The sequence below is a fragment of the Cupressus sempervirens genome, chromosome 2 (assembly GCF_028749045.1).
Source record: "Cupressus sempervirens isolate cs-2001-9-10 chromosome 2, ASM2874904v1, whole genome shotgun sequence".
NCBI classification, from domain to species: Eukaryota; Viridiplantae; Streptophyta; class Pinopsida; order Cupressales; family Cupressaceae; genus Cupressus; species Cupressus sempervirens.
Genome location: NC_143119.1, coordinates 123,007,282 through 123,029,894, shown reverse-complemented (window position 1 = coordinate 123,029,894; position 22,613 = coordinate 123,007,282). Strand labels below are relative to the sequence as shown.

At 37.8% G+C, this 22,613-nt stretch overlaps 3 protein-coding genes across 3 annotated transcripts; 1 reads left to right on the top strand and 2 right to left on the bottom strand.

Annotated features, from left to right (window-relative positions):
- Positions 1-5,800: 5,800 nt before the first annotated feature.
- LOC149571326 (uncharacterized) lies at positions 5,801-8,027 on the bottom strand. The gene is made up of 2 exons (XM_089812879.1): positions 7,117-8,027; positions 5,801-6,994 (listed from the first exon to the last, which is right to left on the bottom strand). Exons 1-2 carry the CDS (start codon positions 7,666-7,668, stop codon positions 5,942-5,944), a joined length of 1,605 nt encoding a protein of 534 aa, XP_089669005.1. The 5' UTR covers positions 7,669-8,027; the 3' UTR covers positions 5,801-5,941.
- A 145-nt stretch (positions 8,028-8,172) lies between these two features.
- Positions 8,173-9,258, bottom strand: LOC149571325 (putative disease resistance protein At4g11170). Its single transcript, XM_089815688.1, has one exon. It carries the CDS (start codon positions 9,256-9,258, stop codon positions 8,173-8,175), a length of 1,086 nt encoding a protein of 361 aa, XP_089671814.1.
- A 3,723-nt stretch (positions 9,259-12,981) lies between these two features.
- Positions 12,982-16,802, top strand: LOC149571324 (TMV resistance protein N-like). Its single transcript, XM_089812878.1, has 4 exons — positions 12,982-13,590; positions 13,692-14,784; positions 14,901-15,239; positions 15,337-16,802. The coding sequence occupies exons 1-4, from the start codon at positions 13,010-13,012 to the stop codon at positions 16,417-16,419; spliced, it is 3,096 nt and encodes a 1,031-aa protein (XP_089669004.1). The 5' UTR covers positions 12,982-13,009; the 3' UTR covers positions 16,420-16,802.
- The last annotated feature ends 5,811 nt before the right edge of the window (positions 16,803-22,613 follow it).

Below are 22,613 nucleotides of genomic sequence, written 5' to 3'. Positions count from 1 at the left end.
TGGCGTGCTCGTGATCTCGAACTTCAACGGTGAGGAGGCATATTCACAAGGCGGGTGGTGGAAAACTTGTATTTTGCAATTTGCGTATGCACTGTAGCAAGAAGTAGCAAAAAAGAGTTAAAATCAATGGGTTGCGGGTATGCAACCCATTTATAAAAATTAGGTTTTTTTTAAAGCGTGTACACACTATAGTGCATACGCGCTATGGGTCGAGTTACCCAAGCCATAGCGCATACGCGCTATTGAAAATTAGAAAAAATAAAAATGGTGTCACCTTTTTGGCACCACAACTTGGTGCACTTACCCTCTATTGGACATAAACTTTCCAAAAATGATGATTCAAAAGAGGTAGATCAAATCACATATAGATCAATGATTGGAAAATTGTAGTATGTAGTGCACACAAGGCCTGATATTACATTAACAGTTGGTATGGTGGCAAGATTCTTAGCAAATCCTAAAGAAAATCACATGATCGCAGTCAAAAGAATCATGAGATATCTAAAAGGTATTGAAGAATATAGTTTATGTTACAAAATAGGAGGCAATTTGGATTTAAAAGTATTCACAAATGCTGACTGGGTAGGAAGTATTGATGACAGAAAAAATAGCAGTGGTGGAGCATTCTTTCTTGTTAAAAGACTAGTGTCTTGGACAAGCAAGAAATAAAATTGTATCTCTCAGTCCATGATAGAGGCAAAATATATCGCAACAACAATCAATTGTTCTAATATTGTTTGGCTCAAACAACAGTTGGTAGGTATGAAGATAGAGATCAAGGATCTAGTAGTTATATACCGTGATAATACCAGTGCAATGAATATATCAAAGAATCCAGTGATGCATACTAAAATGAAACACATTGCTATAAAATATCATTTATTAAGATAATCAGTACAAGATAAAGAAGTAAGGTTGGAATATGTGAATACAAAAGAAAAAATTGTAGACATATTCACCAAGCCACTACCTAAGGATGCATTTCTGTATCTAAGAGGCAAGCTAGGGGTCATTCCCCTATCTGAAGCTCACTAAATGAAGTTTAGTGATGCATCAACCAGAGCATTATTGAAGATCAATCAGTTGGTATAGTATTGATAAGGGTATATTGCAAATGAATCAATACTTGAGGTACATTGATATTAACTAATTATTGTCTTTGGCATGAAATGTGAAAGAGGGAGAAGTTTGTTGTCATATCTCATAGAAATTTTATAAAAAGAAAGATGTCGAAGAGGGAGAATGAACTTGGTCTAATATCAAAGGCAGAGTTTTCTATCAGAAGAGGTTCTAGCAGACAAAAGTTTTCTGACAGAGGGAGAAACTGAAGGCATAAAGAGTTCACACTGGTAGAGGGAGTTCTCATGGATGAGAATCATAATGAAACTAAGGATATGTTCCTTACTTTATTCCTGCTCCAAAGTTTTATTGTATTATGACATGTTGTATTGTCATCAATGCTACAGAGGGAGATTGTTGGAACAATTGATTAGTTGTGTATTGTCTTTGATGTTACACAAAATGTCATATCATCACCATTTAGTGTATGTCAAGCTCACTCAAGCATTGAAGACAATTTTCTATTACTAGCGAGTATTCTAGAGTTTGCCTAGTTCAGAAGTTAGTATCTATTGAGTTCACTCACGTGCCAAAGGGAAGTCTGTGAAAGATGAGTGTTAATCGAGCTCACTCGGTTAATGAAGAAAATATTGGATGGAACTAGTGTTAACCGAGCTCACTTGGTTAACAAAGGAACTTTGCGAGTATGTAGTGTTAACCAACTTCACTTGGTTAACACAGAAAAATCATTTATGAGTTAGTGTTTACTGAGCAGGGTTGACTAACAAAGGATTTTCTTGTTTTGGCATATTAAGTTCAATTGAATTGTCTGTTGGTTATAACCGACTGAGAAGATGAATATTAATTATTCTAAGTTGTATTCTAGTCGACTTGACAATACGAAAGATATAAATATAAGGTCAAGTTGAGGATTAGAAAAGTGTGAATGCATTAAAGACAATTGAAGATTTAATGATGCTAAGAGGAAGTGAATTATAAGGATAAGCAGAATATCCTTGAAGCTGAAAATATACATTCAGTCAAGAAGGATCAAGTATATAAGCTAGAATTGAGATTTGTAATCAGCAATTTAGTTACATCAGAAATTAGGTCATCTAATTGTTACTTTCTAACCATTGTAGCAGTGATCTAAATCTCTTAACAGAGTTGGTTTAACAACTATTTGTAAATCCTTTAACAAGGTGGCATTTCTATTGAATTGTCCAAAGACCTATAACAAGGCAACTCCTAACAGAGTGATTAAATCCTCTAACAGGGTCACACCTAACAGTGTGTTTTGTAACCTTTAATAGGCTCCTAACATGGCTCACTTTAGAAGAGTGAAAATCAATAACTAGTTGCAATTGGCAATTTTTCACAAATTTGGTTTCCATGTTAGAATCTTGGTGTATAATGTGTTCATACTATTTTTCTTATGTGTTTGCAACTAAGTTTAAGTAATAATAATCACAGATAATATCTTAAGATTTTCATGTTAAGTGTTTGTCAAGCATTCTCAGTGTTTATCGAGTTACAACATTTTTTGTGTGTTTACCAAGCAACATTAGAGTTTAGGTTTTAGAGATTATTTTGTACTGATATCTAAGGGATCTGGAATTTATTTTTGTAGTAACTAATTCGCCCCTCCCCTCTCAGTTACTCCTCTTATATTTCCAACACTATTATATAGTCATAACTCTTACAGAGGATGTGGAACTCAAACATAAAAGTTTGAGGGTCTTTAATAATAAGGGCATAGAATTTTTGCAAGCCAAAAGAAGGAATGTTCTTCAAATTATTATCATGTTGATCAGGTATAAGAAAGTTCAAGATAGGTTGAGCCATCCTTGATGGTGGAGATAAAAATGCTTGTCTTGGTAGATTACAAGATCTAGATGGTTATCCTAATATTCTAGTTCAGTAAAAAGGCCATTCAAGTACAATGATCCTTTAGAAGATAGTGGTGAAGGCAAGTCTTCATAAGCATCAACAAATGGATTTTTGAATGGTGGGTCTTCAACAAGTTGGTTTTCAACTTGGAGATTTCCTATCTCAAGGTATACATTTCTTCTATTTCAAAGGGGTCATTATGATGAAGGAATCTCCCAAGATAGTGTCTTCTTCTATGCATAACAAATAAATGAGAACATAGCTTCTAATTTATGGAAACTTGAAAAATTGATAAGAAAGGTTTAGATTAACACCATCCCCAACAACAACACCAAAAATGCTTAGTCAATTAATTGGTTTGAAAACTAGAGCTTGTACCCATTGATTAAGGATTGTCCATATCCTTAAGTAGTAACCAAATAACTATTGAACTCATTTAATTTATCAACCAGAGACGTAGACTTGAAATAGTATAAGCTTCAACCTTCCTAATTGTCATTACCAATCTTATGAAAATAGAGATGTTTAGCTAATGAAAATGGAAATAATTGAATAGTTAATCTATTGGATAAGAATTGAAATATCGACAAGATTCTAATTGTTTTTAATGTTGCAAGAATAATGAATAGTTTTGTTATTATATGGTTGTAGGAGCAACAAAGTTCTATCTATTCTAAGACCAATGAGAAACTACTTCTACTAACTAAATGTACTCACTAAGTGGGCCCCCTTGGATGAGAAAATGGACAAATTCTCAAGATAAAGTGTTGAAAGTTAACAATGTTATTTTATTGATATTTGAATTATCCAACTTACAACTATAACAACACAACTAATTAATCACTATTGTTGGATTAAAATTGACTTCATGATTGACTATTGAAGTCCAATCAACAACTAATTTATAACATTACAGGAAAGCAACCTTCCTACATCTAAGATCCTTCAATAGCGAGGACTTGACAAAGATTTAAATGAAGTACATTAATTCATGACATATCCATTGAGCAAATTTTCCATAAATATAGAATGCCATGATTTTGGATTTGTGCATGGACAATTTAGAGTAGCATTTAACCAACCTTTTAATCAACCATTTGGATGTGTTTGCCAAATGGACCTATCATAACTCCTTTGATCATACTTCCTTACTTCATTTTGACTTATTACTACAAGAGGTTAGTAGACATACCATATTTCAAAACAAATATCCACTTCAATAAATCATGAAAAACATTAAGTGTACAAATAACTAACTCTTTTCTCGTGACATATGGCTACATGAACCTACCCAATAAAAAGCTTATAAAGGAAGGAAGCAACATTTCCATTATTACACGTGATTTCATTTATCAAGCATTACTTCTAACTATAGTGTTATAATTATAAAACCATAATATGTCTTCAAAAACCATAGTAAAGCATAGTAATTTTAGGTTTACATAGTATATATGATTATAAAAAAAAGTCTTTTAAACTCCAAATAACCATAAAAAGCTATCAAAACTAGATACTAATGTATGGTCCCATCAATAAGAATACATTCTTGTCATATCCTCCTTTGGCCCTTTTGCCTTCTACAACTCCTAACAGGGTTGCCACAACTCCTAATAGGGTTGGAATCTCCTAACCAAGATTGATATGTAGTGAATGTATTTCATTTTCTCTTAATAGTCCATCCTCTTACAAGGAACTTTTATATTAGTACATCATTTTGTGGGTATCATACCCACTGGGATTTTCCTTCTGATCAAGGGTTTCCCTAGTTAACAAATTTGGTGTTATTGTGTATGTGTATCTTCTTATGGTTGATGGTTATGTTGTTCACATGGTTAATGATTAATAAGGTTAATAAATGTTTTAATAGTTGGATAACTAATTCACCCCACCCCGTCTCAATTATCTTGGTGGACTTTACTTTATAACAAAACTCTACTTGTGAGATTTTCTACATTAGGATGCCCTCCAAGATCTCGAGGATAAAGAAGAAATGATCATATGCAAACATAAATCTGAGGAAACGTAGCAATTCAAGCATAAATGCATCCATGTTCTAAAAGATCGCTAAATGGAACCTAAGAAGTCTTTAGAGCTTCTAAACTAATGAGTGCTAATTGTTAAGATGTTACGACTTTGAGGTTAATGTGGGGTTTTAGGAATATTTAAAATTTGGGGGAAAATGAAAAGATGAGAAGGAAAATCAAGTTTAAAGGATAAAATGGGGTGAATTGGAATTTGGCCGAATGGATGGATAAATGGGAAAATGTGCATAGAAATTAGAATCAACTTAGAGTGCTGAGAAGATTTGAAGAAAGAAAGAGGGCCTTGATTTAAATTAATGTATGCAATTAAGTGTGATAAAAGATCCTAATATAAGAAACATACAAAGGAGGGATAAAAGGGTCTCCAAAAAACATAAGTTAAGTTCTTAATTTTTAAGACTACATGTTTAGTCCATGCTTTAGCATGAGTATGAGACAAGATCACATATACAATACATGAAGAGATATAAGAACTAGAAAAAAAGTTAATTGTGATAAATTTCAAAGAAAAAGATGTCTAAGAACATTAAACCCCCAAAGTGTGGATCTAAACTCCACATCCATACACACTGGCATGAAAACAAGTCATAAAAATAGGAGTACAAAAAAAGGGCATGAAAACAAATCATAAAAATACGAGTAAAAGAAAAGAAAAGAAAATTTAAGTTTTTGAAAAAGGGTTTAGTATTTGAAGAAAACTCCAAATCAATTATTTAAAGAGACCTCGAATGGAAACGCCTCACCCACTAATATCACGTCCCAAAATCTATTGCAAAAGAACAAGCAAGCACATAATTTCAACATCTGGATCACACAACGAAACAATAAACCATTTAAATTTAAAATATAACCTGGAAGCCGAAGAACCGGTAAGATTGAACACTAGTCAAATAATAATGTGCTTGATGGAGAGCAGTACAAAATGGAGCAGTCCATTAAACATGCCTAACTCAGAGCTTTTCCAACAGCGGGCAGCCAGATTTGTCAAAAACTCGAAGGTTTACAAGATTATCAATACCACTTATGTCATTAAGCAGTTCACAATCTGACAACTCTATGATCTTCACTGTTGTGGGCAGGGCTTCAATCCTCAATAAATGGTCGTTTTGCTCAAGTTGGAGAATCTCGAGCATTGGACAACAGTCTTGGGGAATTGAAATGCTTGCGACAAGAGTTTGGCTTAAATTTAACAAGTTTAGCTTCTTCATTGAAATCCCCTGCCTAAAATCGAGCCTGTCGATTGGGCAGTCACATATCTTCAAAGTCTTTAGATTTGCGAATTGCCATATCGCTAAAGATTTCAGTTGACAGGATTTTATGTATAAGCAATCTAAAAGGCTTAGATGCCGAAGAGATGGTGGTAAAGCTTCCATGTCGATGCAATCGATTATGGAAAGACTCCTCAAACTGGACAAATAACCAAGAGAGTCAGGCAAGCTTGTCAAGAGCGGGCTTCCAACTGTCAGTACTTGTAATTCTTTCAGTCGATCGATATCAGTTGGTAACTGTAGTAGATTGGTATCTTGAAGATGCAGCTGTATTAAAAATAGTTGATTTTCTATGGAAGGCAACTTCTGTAATTTGAGACATCCTGAAAGGTACAGATTCTCAAGACAATAAACCTCTTCCAAAATATCCGGTCTTAAAGCAAGCTTCCGACATCCAGATAAATACAGATATTGCAGGCTAAACAGAAACCTAAAAGAAAATGGCAGCGTGCTCAAAGCCTCGCAACTGCACAAATCCAGAAACAGCAGGTTGCTTAAATCCCCAAAGTTAGTGGGAAGAGATGAAAGAGCTTTACAATACCGTAGCTCAAGATGCTCCAGTGATTGAAGACGACAAAACTCGTCTGGCAGTCCTTGAAGACGAAACTCGTCTCCAATGCAGCCTATCAAGGCTATCTTTCTCAGATATCGTAGCTCCGATATTGAAGGTGGAAAGCTCGCAAAATCACTGCCCCAGCAACTAGAAATGATCAGCTCCCTCAACATTAAAGGTGGCTGCAAGTGCAACCAATCTCATTTCAGTGTATAAAAAACAAAGGAAAATATGAGAACACTTCATACCCCTAACCTAGGGAAAATTACAAGTTAAGATAGAACTACCAAAACAAGATTCTTACGCTAGCATTGCAAGGCCATAATTCTTTCAAGCTTAAAGCGCCATAAAGCTCTAAGACTCTTAAGTTTCTCAATGTAAGCCATGGCGGAAGGCTTGAATGATTGAAATCAAACCAGCGGAGCCAGACGAGGTCTTCTGACAGTGCGGCGAATTCTTCGGTCAAATCAGACCCTCTGACGACAAGGAAATACAATCCCATCGACGAATGCGAGGATGCAGAAGGGGGCGAAAATACTTTGCTTCCAGAACATAGTCGATCTGTTTCAGATAAGGATCTCGCCAGGGGTTCCATTTGACTTGAACAAGAAGCGAAGGACGATTTGTGATAGATTTTTTGTGAGTGAAATGAGGATATAGCAGAGAGATCTTGTTTCGGTTCAACAACGCCATCAGCAGGGTCTAGGTTATGTGGGGATGGAGGAACGGACTTCAATGATCCGCTTGATTTTTCACTCAGCCCCATGCAATCTTTAAAAGGGGGCTGGTAAGAAGGGGAATAGGTAGGAAATTCTTCATGGGCAGAGCGTACAACAAATTGAGATGTTGCGGTCATTATTCCCCGAGTCTGAAAAAAAATGATTAGAACAAGTTAGTAGCGATAATGAACGCCAAAATCTAGTGCAGAGAAAGTTAAAGAGCTAGAGGAACAATATTATTAAAAACTGAAAGCCGTGGGGCAAACAGATAAGAAACTTAGAGCGCGAAACAGAGTATAATAAATTATTCCTATGAACAGGGACAATTGGGTGACCTGATAATTGCAGTCTCCTTTTCCCAGTACTTGACATGCAGTTCAACCAACAACATTATTCGATGATCATTGATCATTTTTCAATACACTATAGTTCGATTGACAACACTATTGTATGGGTAAAGCATTTGTTCCCGGATTGATTCCCTCATTTACAATGCTTCGATTTCTTAGTCTCTTGATGGGCATTTTATCAGGCTTCATATACTTGCTCTCAGTTAATGAGGATCGATTCATCATTTGTTTGAGTCATGAAAAACAAAGATTCGAGAAAAAAATTGACCAAATTAGTTCTTATTAAAGAACTTATGAGTGCCTAAAAGGAAAAGATAAGATTGAACTTGCCTTATCATAGTTACTTTTTTTCGCCTCCTGAATGTAGACAACTTGTTCCGGTGACCAAAGGCGGTAGGGTAGCCTGTTAATAGCGATTTTTTTAGCATAATCTCTCAGCTCACAATGCATTCTTACTCGTTTCTTTTCATCTAACTCAACCAGACATTTCGTCACAAGCGTTTGCCAGCGACGCATTCCGTTCCAACCCAATCCATCCCAAGCTGCAATTACTAAACTTATCTTTTCTCCGATAAAGAAACATGCTGTATCTATGAAAAACTCTAGTTGCTCCTCACTGAGTGTAAACAAGATGTGGTCTAGAATTGTTTTAGCGTCAACGGGCAATATTTTGGAGACTTTTTGTAACTGAGATTGCCAATATTCCTGAGATTTTCCCTGAAGCAATTGTCCGAGTAACTTGAGCGTCAAGGGCAATCGATCGCAAACACTAACAAACCTTTCAGCTAATGGTTTATATCCATCTGGTGGAGAGAGATTTAAAAAAGCGTGCTTGTATAGGAGCTGCTCGGCATGGAGAGGATCTAATCCTTCCATTTTGTAAATGGAAAAGATTCCCCATGATGTAAGGAGGGTTGAATGCCTCGATGTAACAATAACCAAACTACCAGATGCGAGGTTTCCCTTTCCCGGTAAAAGAGCATCAAGTTGATCAACATGATCCACATCGTCCAAAACAAGCAGCACACGAACATATCTCAAATAGCTTGCCACTATTATCTTCCCATCATCAATACTGTGAATCGGTAAATCCTTTACAAAACTATCAGGCAGCAAATCCCTCACAATTTTTTTCTGAAGATCAATCAACGCGTTTGCTGCTGTAGACTTTAAATGAGAAAGAAAGATGGATCTCTTCGCCATTGGGCATTTCCTCTCATACAACTCCTTGGCAAGTGTGGTTTTCCCAGCCCCCGCAGGACCCACTATCCCCACAATTTGTACATCCTGATACGTCTCAGTAGATTCAAGCACGGATCTTTCAAAGTCCGTTACAGTTTCCTCCAGCCCGACGGCGTCTGTGACCATCTCTTCCATCTGCAGTGTTTTCCTTCTTCAGCACCTTAGGCGATTCCACGTATTCTTCAAACCCGCTTCGCTCATCCTTTACAGTAGGAACAAACAAAAACATTTTTAATATCGTTCTACTAAAGTTTGTCTTCAATGGTCAAAATTATTGTTTTCTAGTTAGACGGCTTCTGGTTTCAATTGAATGCATACCTGTTTCTCAAAAATTAACAGATTACAAACCTTAGATCTATTATTCTTCTCTCTATTTTATCAGGATAATAAATAATAATAAAAGAAACTATTATAAATTAATAATAACACTAAGAGATTACAGAGCTTAAACATTTCTCCCCATCTTATTATGATTTGATGACAATGTGAGCCAGCATAATTGCTAACAAAATACATAAATTATAAACTCTTTAATTTTAAGTGTCTATAAAATCTCGCATAATTGTTTTTACAAATAATATTAGGCATCTTCATTGACTGAATTGAAGAGAAAGTTTAGGTTTCTGTTAGGAGTTCTGTTTAGGTATCTGATAGGAGTTCTGTTTAGTTTTTGCTTTCAGTTTGAATAAGTCCTAGTCTTTAAGGATCTTGTTTAGCATTTCTTGTTGTACTTATCACATTGATTAGCTGTCAACGTGCTGTCAACATGCTCTTGTTTTTCTCATTCAGTTTAGATTGTAAAGGCTATTTATAAGCCTAGATTGTTCAATAAGATGCAAGTCATTCCTAGAATCATTTAGTATTCTTTTGTGTTTCAATTCTTAACATTCTGGTATTAGAACTCCCACTGGGCCTGACGAAATCAAAGCAGCAGTCTTTGAGGTTTCTTTGCAGCAAAAAAGAAGATGACAACTGAAGGGAATTTTGTGCAGCCAGCCATCCCTCGCTTCGATGATCACTATGACCATTGGAGCATGTTGATGGAGAACTTTCTGCGATTCAAGGAATATTGGGGATTGATAGAGACGAGTTATGCTGAGCCACATAATGGAGTGGCGCAGACAGAAGCACAGCGAAAGAAGCTAGATGATTCGAAGCTGAAAGACTTGAAAGTAAAAAATTATCTCTTTCAGGCCATAGATCAGACGATATTGGAGACCATTCTCGTGAAGGATACTTCCAAACGAATTTGGGAGTCTATTAAGAAGAAGTTTGAAGGGAGTGCTAGGGTTAGGAGATCACATCTACAAGCTCTCCGCAGAGAGTTTGAAATCCTAAAGATGAAGATTGGAGAAGGAGTCTCCGAGTACTTCTCAAGAGTGTTGTCCGTGGCCAACAGGATGCGAACATATGGAGAGCAGATGCAAGACGTCACAGTGGTTGAGAAGATTCTCAGATCATTGAGTGAGAAGTTTAACTATGTTGTTTGCTCGATCGAGGAATCCAAAGATGTCGATCAACTCTCCATTGATGAGCTGCAGAGTTCTCTAATTGTTCATGAGCAAAAATTCCAGCGACATACAGGAGAAGAACAAGCACTCAAGATAACCTTTGAAGACAGGTCTGGTGCAAGAGGACGGGGTCGAGGTACATATAGAGGTAGAGGAAGAGGGAGAGGCCACCAGTCCTATGACAAATCCACAGTGGAATGCTATAAGTGCCACAAGCTGGGACACTTTCAATCTGAGTGTCCAAGCTGGGATAAGGAAGCCAACTATGTTGAAGTAGGAGAAAAAGAAGAGATGTTGCTTATGTCATATGTGAAGATGAACGATGCTCGAAGGGAAGACGTCTGGTTCTTTGACTCTGGATGCAGCAACCACATGTATGGTGACAAGAGCTTGTTCTGTGAACTAAATGAAGAATTTAGGCATAAGGTGAAGTTGGGAAATAACACAAGGATGGCTGTGTTAGGGAAAGGCAACGTGAAATTGGAAGCAAGTGGCTTTACACATGTTGTTAGTGAAGTATTTTTGTGCCTAAACTAAAGAACAATCTTTTGAGCAATGGTCAACTACAGAAAGAGGATTGACAATTCTCATTCAAGGTGGAAAGCTCAAGATTTACCATCCAGAGAAAGGGCTCATAATACAGACCGAGATTCAAGCTATCAACATGTTGTCAACATGCTCTTGTTTTTCTCATTCAGTTTAGATTGTAAAGGCTATTTATAAGCCTAGATTGTTCAATAAGATGCAAGTCATTCCCAAAATCATTTAGTATTCTTTTATTTTTCAATTCTTAACGTGAATAATAATACCTAAGAACACAAAATGATTCAAAAATAACACACTTGTCTCAAATGAAACCTTAAAAGAGTTGTGACAGAGAAAAGCTAAAATAGTGAACATACGGTAGGCATAGGTTAGTTTTATGAAAAAAGTCGCAAGATTTAAATTGATGCCCTTCCGCGACTAAGATTGCCCAATAAATTTTTTTTTTCTAGAGTCGAACAGCTCCAGGAGATCTTAAACGATATAAGAGAGGGAACAGAATTATTGGTACATACCACGCTCGATGATTTCAAGTGAACCAGTTGAAATAACTTTTGTACGTTTCTTCATCGCTCAAGATTTTGTGGCGTATATCTCTTCTTTTCATACTCGTCAAATCCGGTCAGCTGTTGTCGTTGGAACAAAAGCGAAGAGGAACTGAAACAAGAAGATGAAATAATGGGAGCTGGCTTGGTTTAGATAGATTACCTAGTAAACAGAATGGTAGATGAGGATATAATGATAAATGTTACTTGTACGCCACTGATTGAATTAATAATAATGTGAAGTTGTGAGCGATTGGGTGGAACGGATGCGTTGAAAGCACTGGGGGAGGTTTTTGTACGAAAACACGTGATCTTGGGCACAAGCGTTAATTAAGCAACAAGCCTCTCGCTGTACGAAGTTCACACAATGCGCGTGACAACTGTGAAGGGACAAGAAGCAGGCAGCAATGTAGAGCAGCCCACAGAACTTTCCTTACGCGTTGATCAGTCAAAATATCAATTATTAATGGAGACAAAACAAAATTAGAGATAAAATATTATTAGCAGTTCGATCTGTTTTCTGGTAATTCCCTCCCGCTGACCGATCCACCATCAGGCCGAGTATTCTCCGACTCACAAAAATGTTTTTGAGTTTTCTGGTCTGCTGAATTTGTAAATATTTCGAGTCCAAATATTTAGAAAATTTTGACAAAAACTTAAGAGAGTACTTACTGAATTTTGTGATCATAGTTTTATAACAAATAAAAAATGGTTCAAATTATTTTCACTTTTCATTTCATGGAAGGGGAAAATATTCTTCAAAACATTTGCATTCCACCACTTATGGATTGATTTATATTGATGTGAAGCAAATTCCAGCTAGAATTATCGAATAGGATGACATCAATTATTTGGAGAGGTAAGCTATGGAGGAAGGGGTGGATTTGGTTTCTAGCTAAATGATAGTGAGTTGAATGAGTAGTCATTGCTAGTGCTAGGTGAAAATATTCATTGCTAGTTACATTTAGTATGGAGGAGGAAAACTGAACCAAGCAAGAGGCATAGTCATGTCTAAAGACTAATACATACCTTTTGGACTACTCTCTAGCGCAACCTCTCCCAAACTTTAACTAGAGTTCAGAAGATGAACATGTAATTGTATTTATCTATTTACATATAATTTTAAATAAATTATTTACTTTGTTGAAAATAAGCTTTGAGGAAAAAGTGACCAGATTTTATTAAGATTTATTTCTTGTTAAACCTTGACCAGTATTTTAACCTTGATCAGTTCCATTACCTTTCGGCCTTCCGCTTCTTCCCCTCAATTCCAAATATCTACGCTCTATGACGACAGCTTCTACTTCCACAGATGTCCAATCCATGGCAACCGCTCCCTCTTCAAGGGATCTCCACGCTCTGGAGTATGCATTTGCTGGAATCGCACCGTCCCCTTCGTTCCATAGAACATCAACAAATACCCACTATGATATTTTCATTAATCATCGGGGATCTGATGTTAAATGCAGTTTAGCGAGTACTATCTATCACACCCTTACTTCGTTGGGAATGAGTGTCTTTCTTGACCAGAAAGAGCTTCAACTAGGTGAGTATATACCGACAGAAATTGAAAGCACAATGTATACAGCCGACATTTGTATTGCTATATTTTCAAAAAACTATGCCCAATCGCCCTGGTGTTTGGCTGAGTTATCGTTTATGCTCAAAACTGGGAACAAAATCATTCCCGTCTTCTATGATGTTCAGCCTACTGATCTCCGGTGGGCGGCTAAAGGAAATGGGATATATGCGCAAGCCTTTTCTGAATATGAAAAGAAAGGTAGATACCCGTCAGAGAAGCTTGACCAGTGGAAAACAGCACTCAACAATGTTTCTTATTTTATGGGCTATGCATTCAGTAGTGGCGAGTAAGTATCAAATTCTCGGTGCCTTCCTTTGTCTCAAAGAATTTCTTTATTATTTTGTTCTTTGTATGTTAGAAATGAGTGATTTTACTGCGGTTGGACAGCGATGAGGGGCTGTTGTTAAAGAACATCGTGGATTGTGTAAAGCGGGAGATGAATAAGAAGGTGGTGTCATTCAAAGCAGCAAAACATGCTGTTGGATTGGATGCGGCTGTGTCTCGGTTTGAAAATTTTATGAGGGAATCTGGTGAGGGTAATCAGAGGGCGCATTTTGTCGGAATTGTGGGGATTGGGGGCTCGGGGAAGACAACCCTTGCGAAGGAGTTATACAACCAGAAATGCTTACAAACGGAGAGATCCAGCTTTCTTTCTGACGTACGGAATGCTCGAGACGATGAAGGGTTGTGTCATATGCAGAAAAAACTCTTGGGGGACATAGTAGGTCTTAGGGATTTCAGATTTGACAATATAAGCCAAGGTAACACAGTTCTGGCCAATCATGTCAAATGTGTCCGCGTGCTCATCGTTCTGGATGGCGTTGATGGCGTAGAGCAACTGGATGCTCTCTTGCCGGACAAAGAAAGCTTTGGACATGGTAGTTTGGTGATAGTTACAGCACGCGACTCTGGTCTCCTTCAATCTCGGGGCATTTCTTCCATTTTAAAAATGGAACTGTTGAATCCAGAGCATGCCAAGCAGCTTTTCTGTTGGTATGCGTTTTCGCAATCAGGGTCACCTCCAGAATTTGAAGATCTAGTTAAACGCTTTGTAGAGGCTTGCAATGGACTTCCTTTGTCGCTCGAGGTCTTCGGGGGAATGGTCCATGGCCGCAGTGAGCATTTCTGGGAGTCGAAATTAGAAAAAGTTTCAAGAACATTGCCAGAAGGAATAGTAAAGGTACTTAAAGTTAGTTACGATTCCCTAGACGAAGAAGATCAGCAGATGTTTTTGGATACGGCTTGCTTTTTCATTGGAGAAAAGAAAAGTTTGGCCATTGAAATCTGGGATGGAGCGGGGTGGAGTGGTCTACAGGGTATAGAGACACTTTTGGACAAGTGCCTTGTCGAGATCGACCAGCATGATCGCATAGGAATGCATCAACATCTTAGCGATCTGGGGAAAAAAATTGCCAATGAAAGTTCGCCTTATCGTATTTGGGTAGCAAAGCAGATCAATAACATAAGAAAACATTCTGAGGTGAGGCCTTACCGCAGATTATTATTACAAGAGGACGCTTTTCTACTTCTTTTAGTTATTTTTACACAATTGTTTGTTTTCTTTCTATCATGTTTTAATTCGCATCACAAAAACAGATTCGGGGGATAATGGCTGCGAAAACTCAATTTGCTGGAATGTTCCCGACTTATTCCGACCAGTACCTGCCGCCTTTTGAGGAATGCATGGAGCTTATGGAAAACTCAAACAGAGGGTATAAGCATCTTAGATCCTCTCTTCTATTAGCACTCCTCGTTGTTGCCCACGAGCAATTTACCTCAAGATATGCCGAGTTATCAATAGACCTTGTGTGGCTTCGCTTGTTTGACTTCAAGAGCAAATATCTTCCATCATGGATGTCCCTGAGAAACTTGAGAGTATTGGACATTTGTGGTGCTCTCAGCCTAGAAGATCTGTGGATGGATGGCTCCTCTAACGTAAGCATCTCTTGCATTATTTCTATTTTGAAAAGTGTATTTTCAGGTTACAATAGTTTTTTCCGCCTAGTAAACCTGAATTGAAAATTTTCTGCAGCCTCCTTTGGACTTGAGAGAGTTGAGTGTTGCTGCAAATAGGGGGAATAGTTTCCAGACATTTCCAAGGTCAATATTGCGTCTCAAGTGCTTGAAAACGATGGTATTGATTTCTAGTTGTGGAGTCGAGTTTCGCTTTACATGTCTCCCAGAAGAGTTCTGTGAGCTCGAAAACCTGGAACACCTGGAGTTGCACTATTGTACACTGCTCTCTTCATTACCCACCAGATTCGGGAACTTGAAAAAGCTAAGGCATTTAGATTTGTGCTCTTGCTTCGGCTTGAGAAAGTTGCCAATTTCTTTCAAAGAGCTTACAAACCTGAAATTTCTAGACATGTCAGGCTGCAGGGAGCTCAGGGTCACATCAGACATTCTGGAGAAGATGAGGAAGCTGGAGAAATTGTTCTTTACAGGATGCCGAAAATTGGAAAGGTTGCCTTGTCATGTTACAGATCAAAGGTCCCTGAAAGAGCTCCATCTGGTAAATACCATGCTAAGAGAAGTACCAAGTCGCTTGGACCAATTGAGCAAACTGGAAATACTGAAAATTGGTAGTCCGCTCTTGAAAAAGCTCCCAGATACTCTTAACTATTTGACTGGTTTGACTGATCTTTGCATCAAAGAGTGCATTAGTCTGCACTCTTTACCCGATTTCATTGAGCCTTTTGTCGGGTCTAAAATGTGTCTAGCCAAGTTACAGCATTTCTGTATGGAGTCCACAAATGTGAGCAGTTTACCATTTTTGTCACACTGCAAACTAGAAAATCTTCAAACTTTGAAGATCAACGATTGCCCAATCAGTAAATTGTGCTTAACGGCAGGCTCATTGTGCAATCTCAAAGTCATAAATTTGACAAAGACGGCTGTGACGAGCATATCAATTTCTCTAGAGTGTTGTCCCAACCTTGAAACACTTCAACTGAGAGGAAATGATGATTTAGAACAGATAGAAGAGCTACCAGCAAGCGTGAAGCTAATAGAACTGGCCGATTGCAAAAAGCTACGGGAAACAAGTAGTTTTCCTGCTCTCAGAGAGTTAAAATGCTCTGGGTGTACGAGTTTTTACTCTCCCCATGAACCCTAGACTTGTGGACAACGTGCCCTCTTTTACCTTGGTCGTTTTGGTGTCCTCCAATGTAATGCAGCAGATTGAGCTCTTTCGAAAATTTGAAAGGGGTACTCTGGTGGTGCGAAATTTTCTTGTGTGTTTCCGCAGACTTCATTCAAAATAATGACTGCTCAAAATGCATTATGAATTAACCAAATTAAGCACATGTAGCTAGTTTAGATATACCTTTCTCTTTGTTCTGAATGGACGCTAATCAGCGCACTGTAAAATAAATTTGTTAATTTTCAGAAACACACAAAATTGGAATTCCGCTCTTCACACCTCTTCCAACTTCTTTTTATTGTATACCCAGTTTGACTCATCTCTTTATCAGAAATTGCTTCACATTGCACTCTTTACCTGATTGCATTGACTCTTATATCGAATCTAAAAGTGGTCTAGCTGAGTTACAAAATTTCTGTATACAGTCAACATATGTGACCCATTTATAATGGTCATTTTGTGAAGTAAATATTCAGTCTTTCTTGGTTGATCAGTAGTTTAGAATAGTTGAATAAATCAGTTTGGAGGAACTGCCAGTTCAAATGCTCATTGTGTAATAATTAATCAAGCATAACAAGTCATACTTAGCATATCCAATTCATGCCTTGTTCTGTTTACCGTGATAACCAGCATTTCTATTGTTTTGCAAGCTGGAATAACATCTGCAGTGCACCATAGAAAATAGATTACTCTACCTCTGTCTGATATTTTTCTTTTGAATATTCTTGAATGTCTGTTGTTATTTAATGAGTTGCATAGGCTTTTTAAATCCTATTTGTCATATGTTTCTGCAGTTATGACTATTTGAACTTAATTTGGTTAGGATAGGGCCTGTTTCAGTACAGTTGGTATCAGAGCAGATATTTCTTTTGATTTGTTTTCATTTTCTGTTGAATTTTTTTTTTTTTTTGAGGGTTTAGACTTGTGAGACAACTTAGCGAGACACGAAGCCTATGTTTTCTGTTGAATTATAAAGCACTGTCCATCCTTAAATTTGATGGTAATGAGTGCAACTATTGGTACATCAAATTGATATCAGTTTTTTATAGGAAAATATTTGAGGGATTGTTGAATCAAGATATGTAGAGGTAGCTGATTGCAATGCCCTCACAGCCAATGATAAGATAGCAGAAGGAGGCTAAGAAGGAGAATGTTCATGCCTTGTTTCCCACTCAAATAGCTCTTATCAAGAGCTTATTTCTAAATGTGTAGATGCAAGATTCGTACAATTTTCCTCTGAATCCTTCCGTTCTTGCCACTTATCATATCACATTTACTGTGGGAATATTTTTAGGTTATTATGGCCTTAGGCTTCTTTGGCCTAGCAGTTGATGTTGGTTTTGGAGCTACTATTGTTGGTGAGAATGGCTCTGCCGAACAAATGTCTGTGCAAATTCATTCCCAAGGTGTTCCACAAGGCAATCCCTCTCGTGATATTGTCCTCAATGCTACAGATTTTGATAATGTTTGTGCTTGGCTTGAGCAACAAACCTTGATAGATTATTTTTTTGGTCGCACTCCTTTGGAAAGCATGCTTAGATAATGTATTTCCAAGGTTTGGACACCACAAGGTGTCCGCCGTGAGGGGGTTCAAAGCCTCACTAAGGGCTTTTTCTTTTTAATTTCGATAACCCTAGCCAGGCTAAACATGTGTTCACTCATGGCCCCTAGTCTGTTAGGTCCTCCCTGTTACACTTTCAGAGATGGTCTCGAGATTTTGTTGTCTCTAATGACCATAAGCTTAAGGTCCTAGTTTGGGTGGAGTCTCCTGGGCTTCCCATCCCGTGTTGGTCATTCTTATATCTTGTTGCGCAAACTGTCAGCAAGGTGATATGCCTTGAGCCTAATAAATTTTATAATGTTCAACCCCAATGTAGGGTTTCTGTTGAGGTCAACCTTTCCAGGGACCTTAAGGAAACTATGGAGATTCAAATTTGTTGTACCACCTTTATCCAAAAGGTGCTTTACCTCAAATCTTTCGAACACCTGTTATCAGTGCTAGTCTATTGATCACAAGATTAGGGATTGTCCCTTATTGGAGCATAACCATCAACCGACCTTGGAAGCTAAGCTAATGTTAGCTACTAAAAATGATGAATTGACCATTGTTGTGAAAAAGGGCAAAGGTAATGTCGTTGCGGTAGGGTCCTTGTCCCAAGATGTTAGATGGCCTAGCTAAAGTCATTTGATCATGCCTTTGCCTCCTTGAAACCCTAGCACTTAGGGGATGGCAAGTACTACAGATTCAAAGCCTTGACCCACTTGGGTTAGAGCACTGCAAGTGGCTTCCATGATCTCTACCCAGTCCCTTCGTCATTCATGCAACCTTGAAGGTCGAGAAGCTCTCTTCTCGATGGTGGGGAGAAAAGGAGGGCCATCTCCATAGGAGATTCCTCATTTGATTCTTCTATGTTCTTGCATAACAATTTCTCCTCTCCTAGTGACGAGGATGGCATGCAAGCTAGCTTATGTTGAATTTTCTCTCATGAAATGTGCAAGGGCTAACAGAGCTCCCTAGAAAATATTTTGTTTGTGATACCAAGCATAGGCTTGGCAATCTTGATGTTCTTTTCCTTCAAGAGGTCAAAGTTGTTGGGTTTCTTCTTAACTTAGCCTGTCACGTTATATGGTTGGGTAGTGCCATGTTTTCATCCCAACATGAGGATGGTAAAGGTGATGTTGTTACTCTTCTCTCACCTTGTTTACTTTCTTCAGTTATTTCACATGGCTCTAATCGCATGTAGAGAATTGTGGGATTTTGTTGTCTTTTCAAAATCATTCTTTTGGTATTGTTAATTTTATGCTCCCAATGATGTTGTGGATCGTTCACACATGCGGCATTGGATGGTAGATCATTTGCCGCCACCTGGGTCCTTTGTGGGGACTTAAATATGGTTGAGTTGGCTACTAATGAAGGACTTATGCCTTTTTGATGGTCAGCTAGTGAAAGAGAAGCCTATTTTTACATGCGTGGTAAATTGGGCCTTTTTTATCCCAACATTCACTGTCGTCGATCTAGTGGGGTTTGGCACACTAGGTCCATTTTTTGAGCTAGTTGTGACAAGGTTTGCAAGAGGCTTGACTGTGTTATACTTATAGCTCAGTCATTTTTTCATTCTCTGAAGAGATAGACTTACCTACCACTCCCTTTGCAGATGTGACCTTGTTTGACCACTTTCCCATTCTTTTTTCTATCCTCTGGCACACACCTCAACCCCGTATGTGTAAAACACATTTTTATCTTGATACCTCTCTGATGTCTCATATGCCCAAAACTGCTCATATATTGTGCATCTAGAGCCTTGAGTCATGACCTCACTACCAAATTAGGTAGATTCGATGGTGGAATGATGTCATCATTCGTACTGCAAGATTTCTTCGCATATATGACAGACAATTGGCTAAGTACCATAGAAGATCTTATGAAGCTACTACTAGAGATCTATGTATGACCTTTGAAGCCCTCGTCATGAATCCATTTGATACGGATTTGTAGACCCCGCTGGTTAGCCTTAGACATGAGAACAAAGTTGCAGACATTTATGTCATGCAGGGAGCACAAATCAAGGTTAGCCTCCACTAGTTGGAGGTTGGTGATCAGGCTTCTAAAGAATTTTTCCAAGCTCTTAGGGCTCGCCATTCTACTATGGGCATCAAACATATCAAGGAAGGTCAACAAACTTTGTGTGATCTTCCTGATATTCTCTAGGATTTTGTGCGCTACTATGAGAGATTTTTCACTACACAAGGTGCCTCTATGGCGTGGGATCATGCTTTGCAAGCATGCATCACTGCCACCCCTAACAGACTTGCTCCATAGCTGGATGTCTTTTGTGAGTAGAAGCTTACGTTTGTTGATCTCAGAGGTTGTTTCTTTCATGGCAGATGATAAAGCCCATAGTTGCAATGGCTTCCCCTATGAATTTTATAAAGCCTTTTGGGATGACATTGGCCCTAATCTACACAAAGTCTATCTTGAAACCTTTAACTCTCAATCCTTAGGGAGCATATTTAACAAGGGTAACCTCAAATTCATACCTAAATTTGGTGACCCCGAGGATATCTGCGACTAGAGGCTCATCATGCTTTTGCATGTCTCTTACAAGATCATTGCTAAGGCTCTCTCCCTTAAGATCTTACATCTCTTGCCTTAGATTGTGTGCCCTGAATAAACTAGCTTTATCAAGTCTAGGTATATCCTAGATAACATCATTATTGTCTGGGAAGGTATGGAATGGCGGTGCCAATCCAAATAATAGGCTCTGTGTTTCAAAATCAACTTTGCAAAAGCTTATGACTAAATTGAGTGGTCCTTCATCCTAGCCATGTTGCAAGCTCTAGGGTTTGGTCATGTTTTCCTTCACATTGTGCAAATGTTTTTTGAGGATGCCTCTACGTGTATTAGTATTAGTGGGCAATAATCTAAGGCCTTTGGGCTCTTCAAGTCTATTCGCCAAGGGTACCCTCTTACACCATCTCTTTATGTCCAAGCCACAGAGGGTTTTGGCTACTTGTTTGCCAATACCATTTCTATGGGCCCGGTGCATGGTATCTCCCTCCCTGGTTCAACAGCTTAGCTGGTTAATGGCCACTTTTTGGATGATTCATTCCTTACACTCATTGAGGATGAAGAAAATGTTACCAACACCTTACACTACTTGGACACCTTATGTCTTGCTTCTGTCTCTGCAATTCAATGACACAAGACCCTTTGTTATAGGAAATATTTTCTACTTAGCCCACCATGGCTTGACCACAAGCAATGGAAATGGGTGCAACATGGGAATATTTTTCACTTTCTTGGCATTCCCTTTGTATTTCAAGCTTCTTTTGTGGAGCTTTGGAATGTTGTTTTAGCCAAGATTGAGAAAAAGTTAAAGTACTTGATCACTAAGCCCCTTTCCTTAGCCAAAAATTTCTAGAAAAGATTGGACTTTTTTATACTCATCTCTTTGGTAGGTCCCCCATGTCATCGAAAGTTTCCTCCAATATCCACTCAATGCCTAAATGCTCTTGTCGTTGCCATCTGTATCATCTAAAGTTTCCCACAATAGCTACTCAATACTTCAATGCTCTTTTTGTTGCTATCTATCTCGACCAAATAACTAATTTTAAGTGTTAAAGTTCTCACTCTCTCATTTTATCTTTTACCTGACAATACTAAATAATTAATTCCCAATTAACTAATATATGGCCTTCCCAAACACTAAGTTTTATCATCTTGAGCCCTTTGGAACCTTTTTTTCCTTAACTCTTTGTACAAACTTCTATTTGAATGTCATTTTTATCCTTAGACTACATTTCATGTTGTTTTTCCTATTGTCCATTAGGAAAATGCTTCTCCTAACAAATTTCTTAGGCCCTCATTTTGTAAGCACCCTCTTAGGGTGCATCACTAACTCCTCCATCCCTCATTTCTTTGTATTACCTATGTCTTCTTTTCCTTCACACTACTGCTATTCTAGCACCACTACAAAGAAGGAAAAAAATGTAGACATCTAAGTTCAAAATATTATATTAATTTAATTTAGGTACTATAGTCTCATTATTGCTTAAATAATCATACCCTAGTTAATTAATTGATATCATATTCATTGCTCAATTAATTTAATTAATTCAACTTCAACCTTCTAATTAATTAATGGGAACCCATACTCATTTAAATAATTAATTTTCCTCCTTTCCTCTATTAAATCAACAAATAAAATTTATTTGTCTTAATTCTTTTTGTTAGTTTCCTCTTTTGCTCCAATTTGGCTAAATCAATTATTTAATTCCTAATTGAGCATGTGGCTCCTAACTTTAGCCATCTGTTTGTCATTCATGTGGTCCTAACCCACTAAATAACCATTGGTTTAAACCAACATTATTCTCTTTAACGTCAATTTAAGCTCTAACCCACTAACCCTCTAACCAACCCTTCATTCAAACCAACCTTATCCTCCCAAATATCCCAATTAACTAACCTTCGCCTAACCTATCAAAAAAATGTGCATTCCCAATTTTAATAAATGAAAAGTAATCTCAATTTTGGGCATCAACTTGCCAAAATTGACACACAGCCTCCACTTTACATGTCATCCTTTACATTGTCACTTGTCCTTAAAGAGGACAAGTGTTGCATTTTGAAAACCCCTCACATTTCCTCCATTTCCTTTTATTCCCTT

Coding starts and splice junctions, on each gene's coding strand:
- LOC149571324 (XM_089812878.1), top strand. CDS start 13,010: ATGACGACAGCTTCTACTTCCACAGATGTCCAATCCATGGCAACCGCT. Junction 13,591..13,691: donor TATGCATTCAGTAGTGGCGA/GTAAGTATCAAA, acceptor GCGGTTGGACAG/CGATGAGGGGCTGTTGTTAA. Junction 15,240..15,336: donor GGATGGATGGCTCCTCTAAC/GTAAGCATCTCT, acceptor AATTTTCTGCAG/CCTCCTTTGGACTTGAGAGA.
- LOC149571326 (XM_089812879.1), bottom strand. CDS start 7,668: ATGACCGCAACATCTCAATTTGTTGTACGCTCTGCCCATGAAGAATTT. Junction 6,995..7,116: donor TATGGCCTTGCAATGCTAGC/GTAAGAATCTTG, acceptor TTGCACTTGCAG/CCACCTTTAATGTTGAGGGA.
- LOC149571325 (XM_089815688.1), bottom strand. CDS start 9,258: ATGGAAGAGATGGTCACAGACGCCGTCGGGCTGGAGGAAACTGTAACG.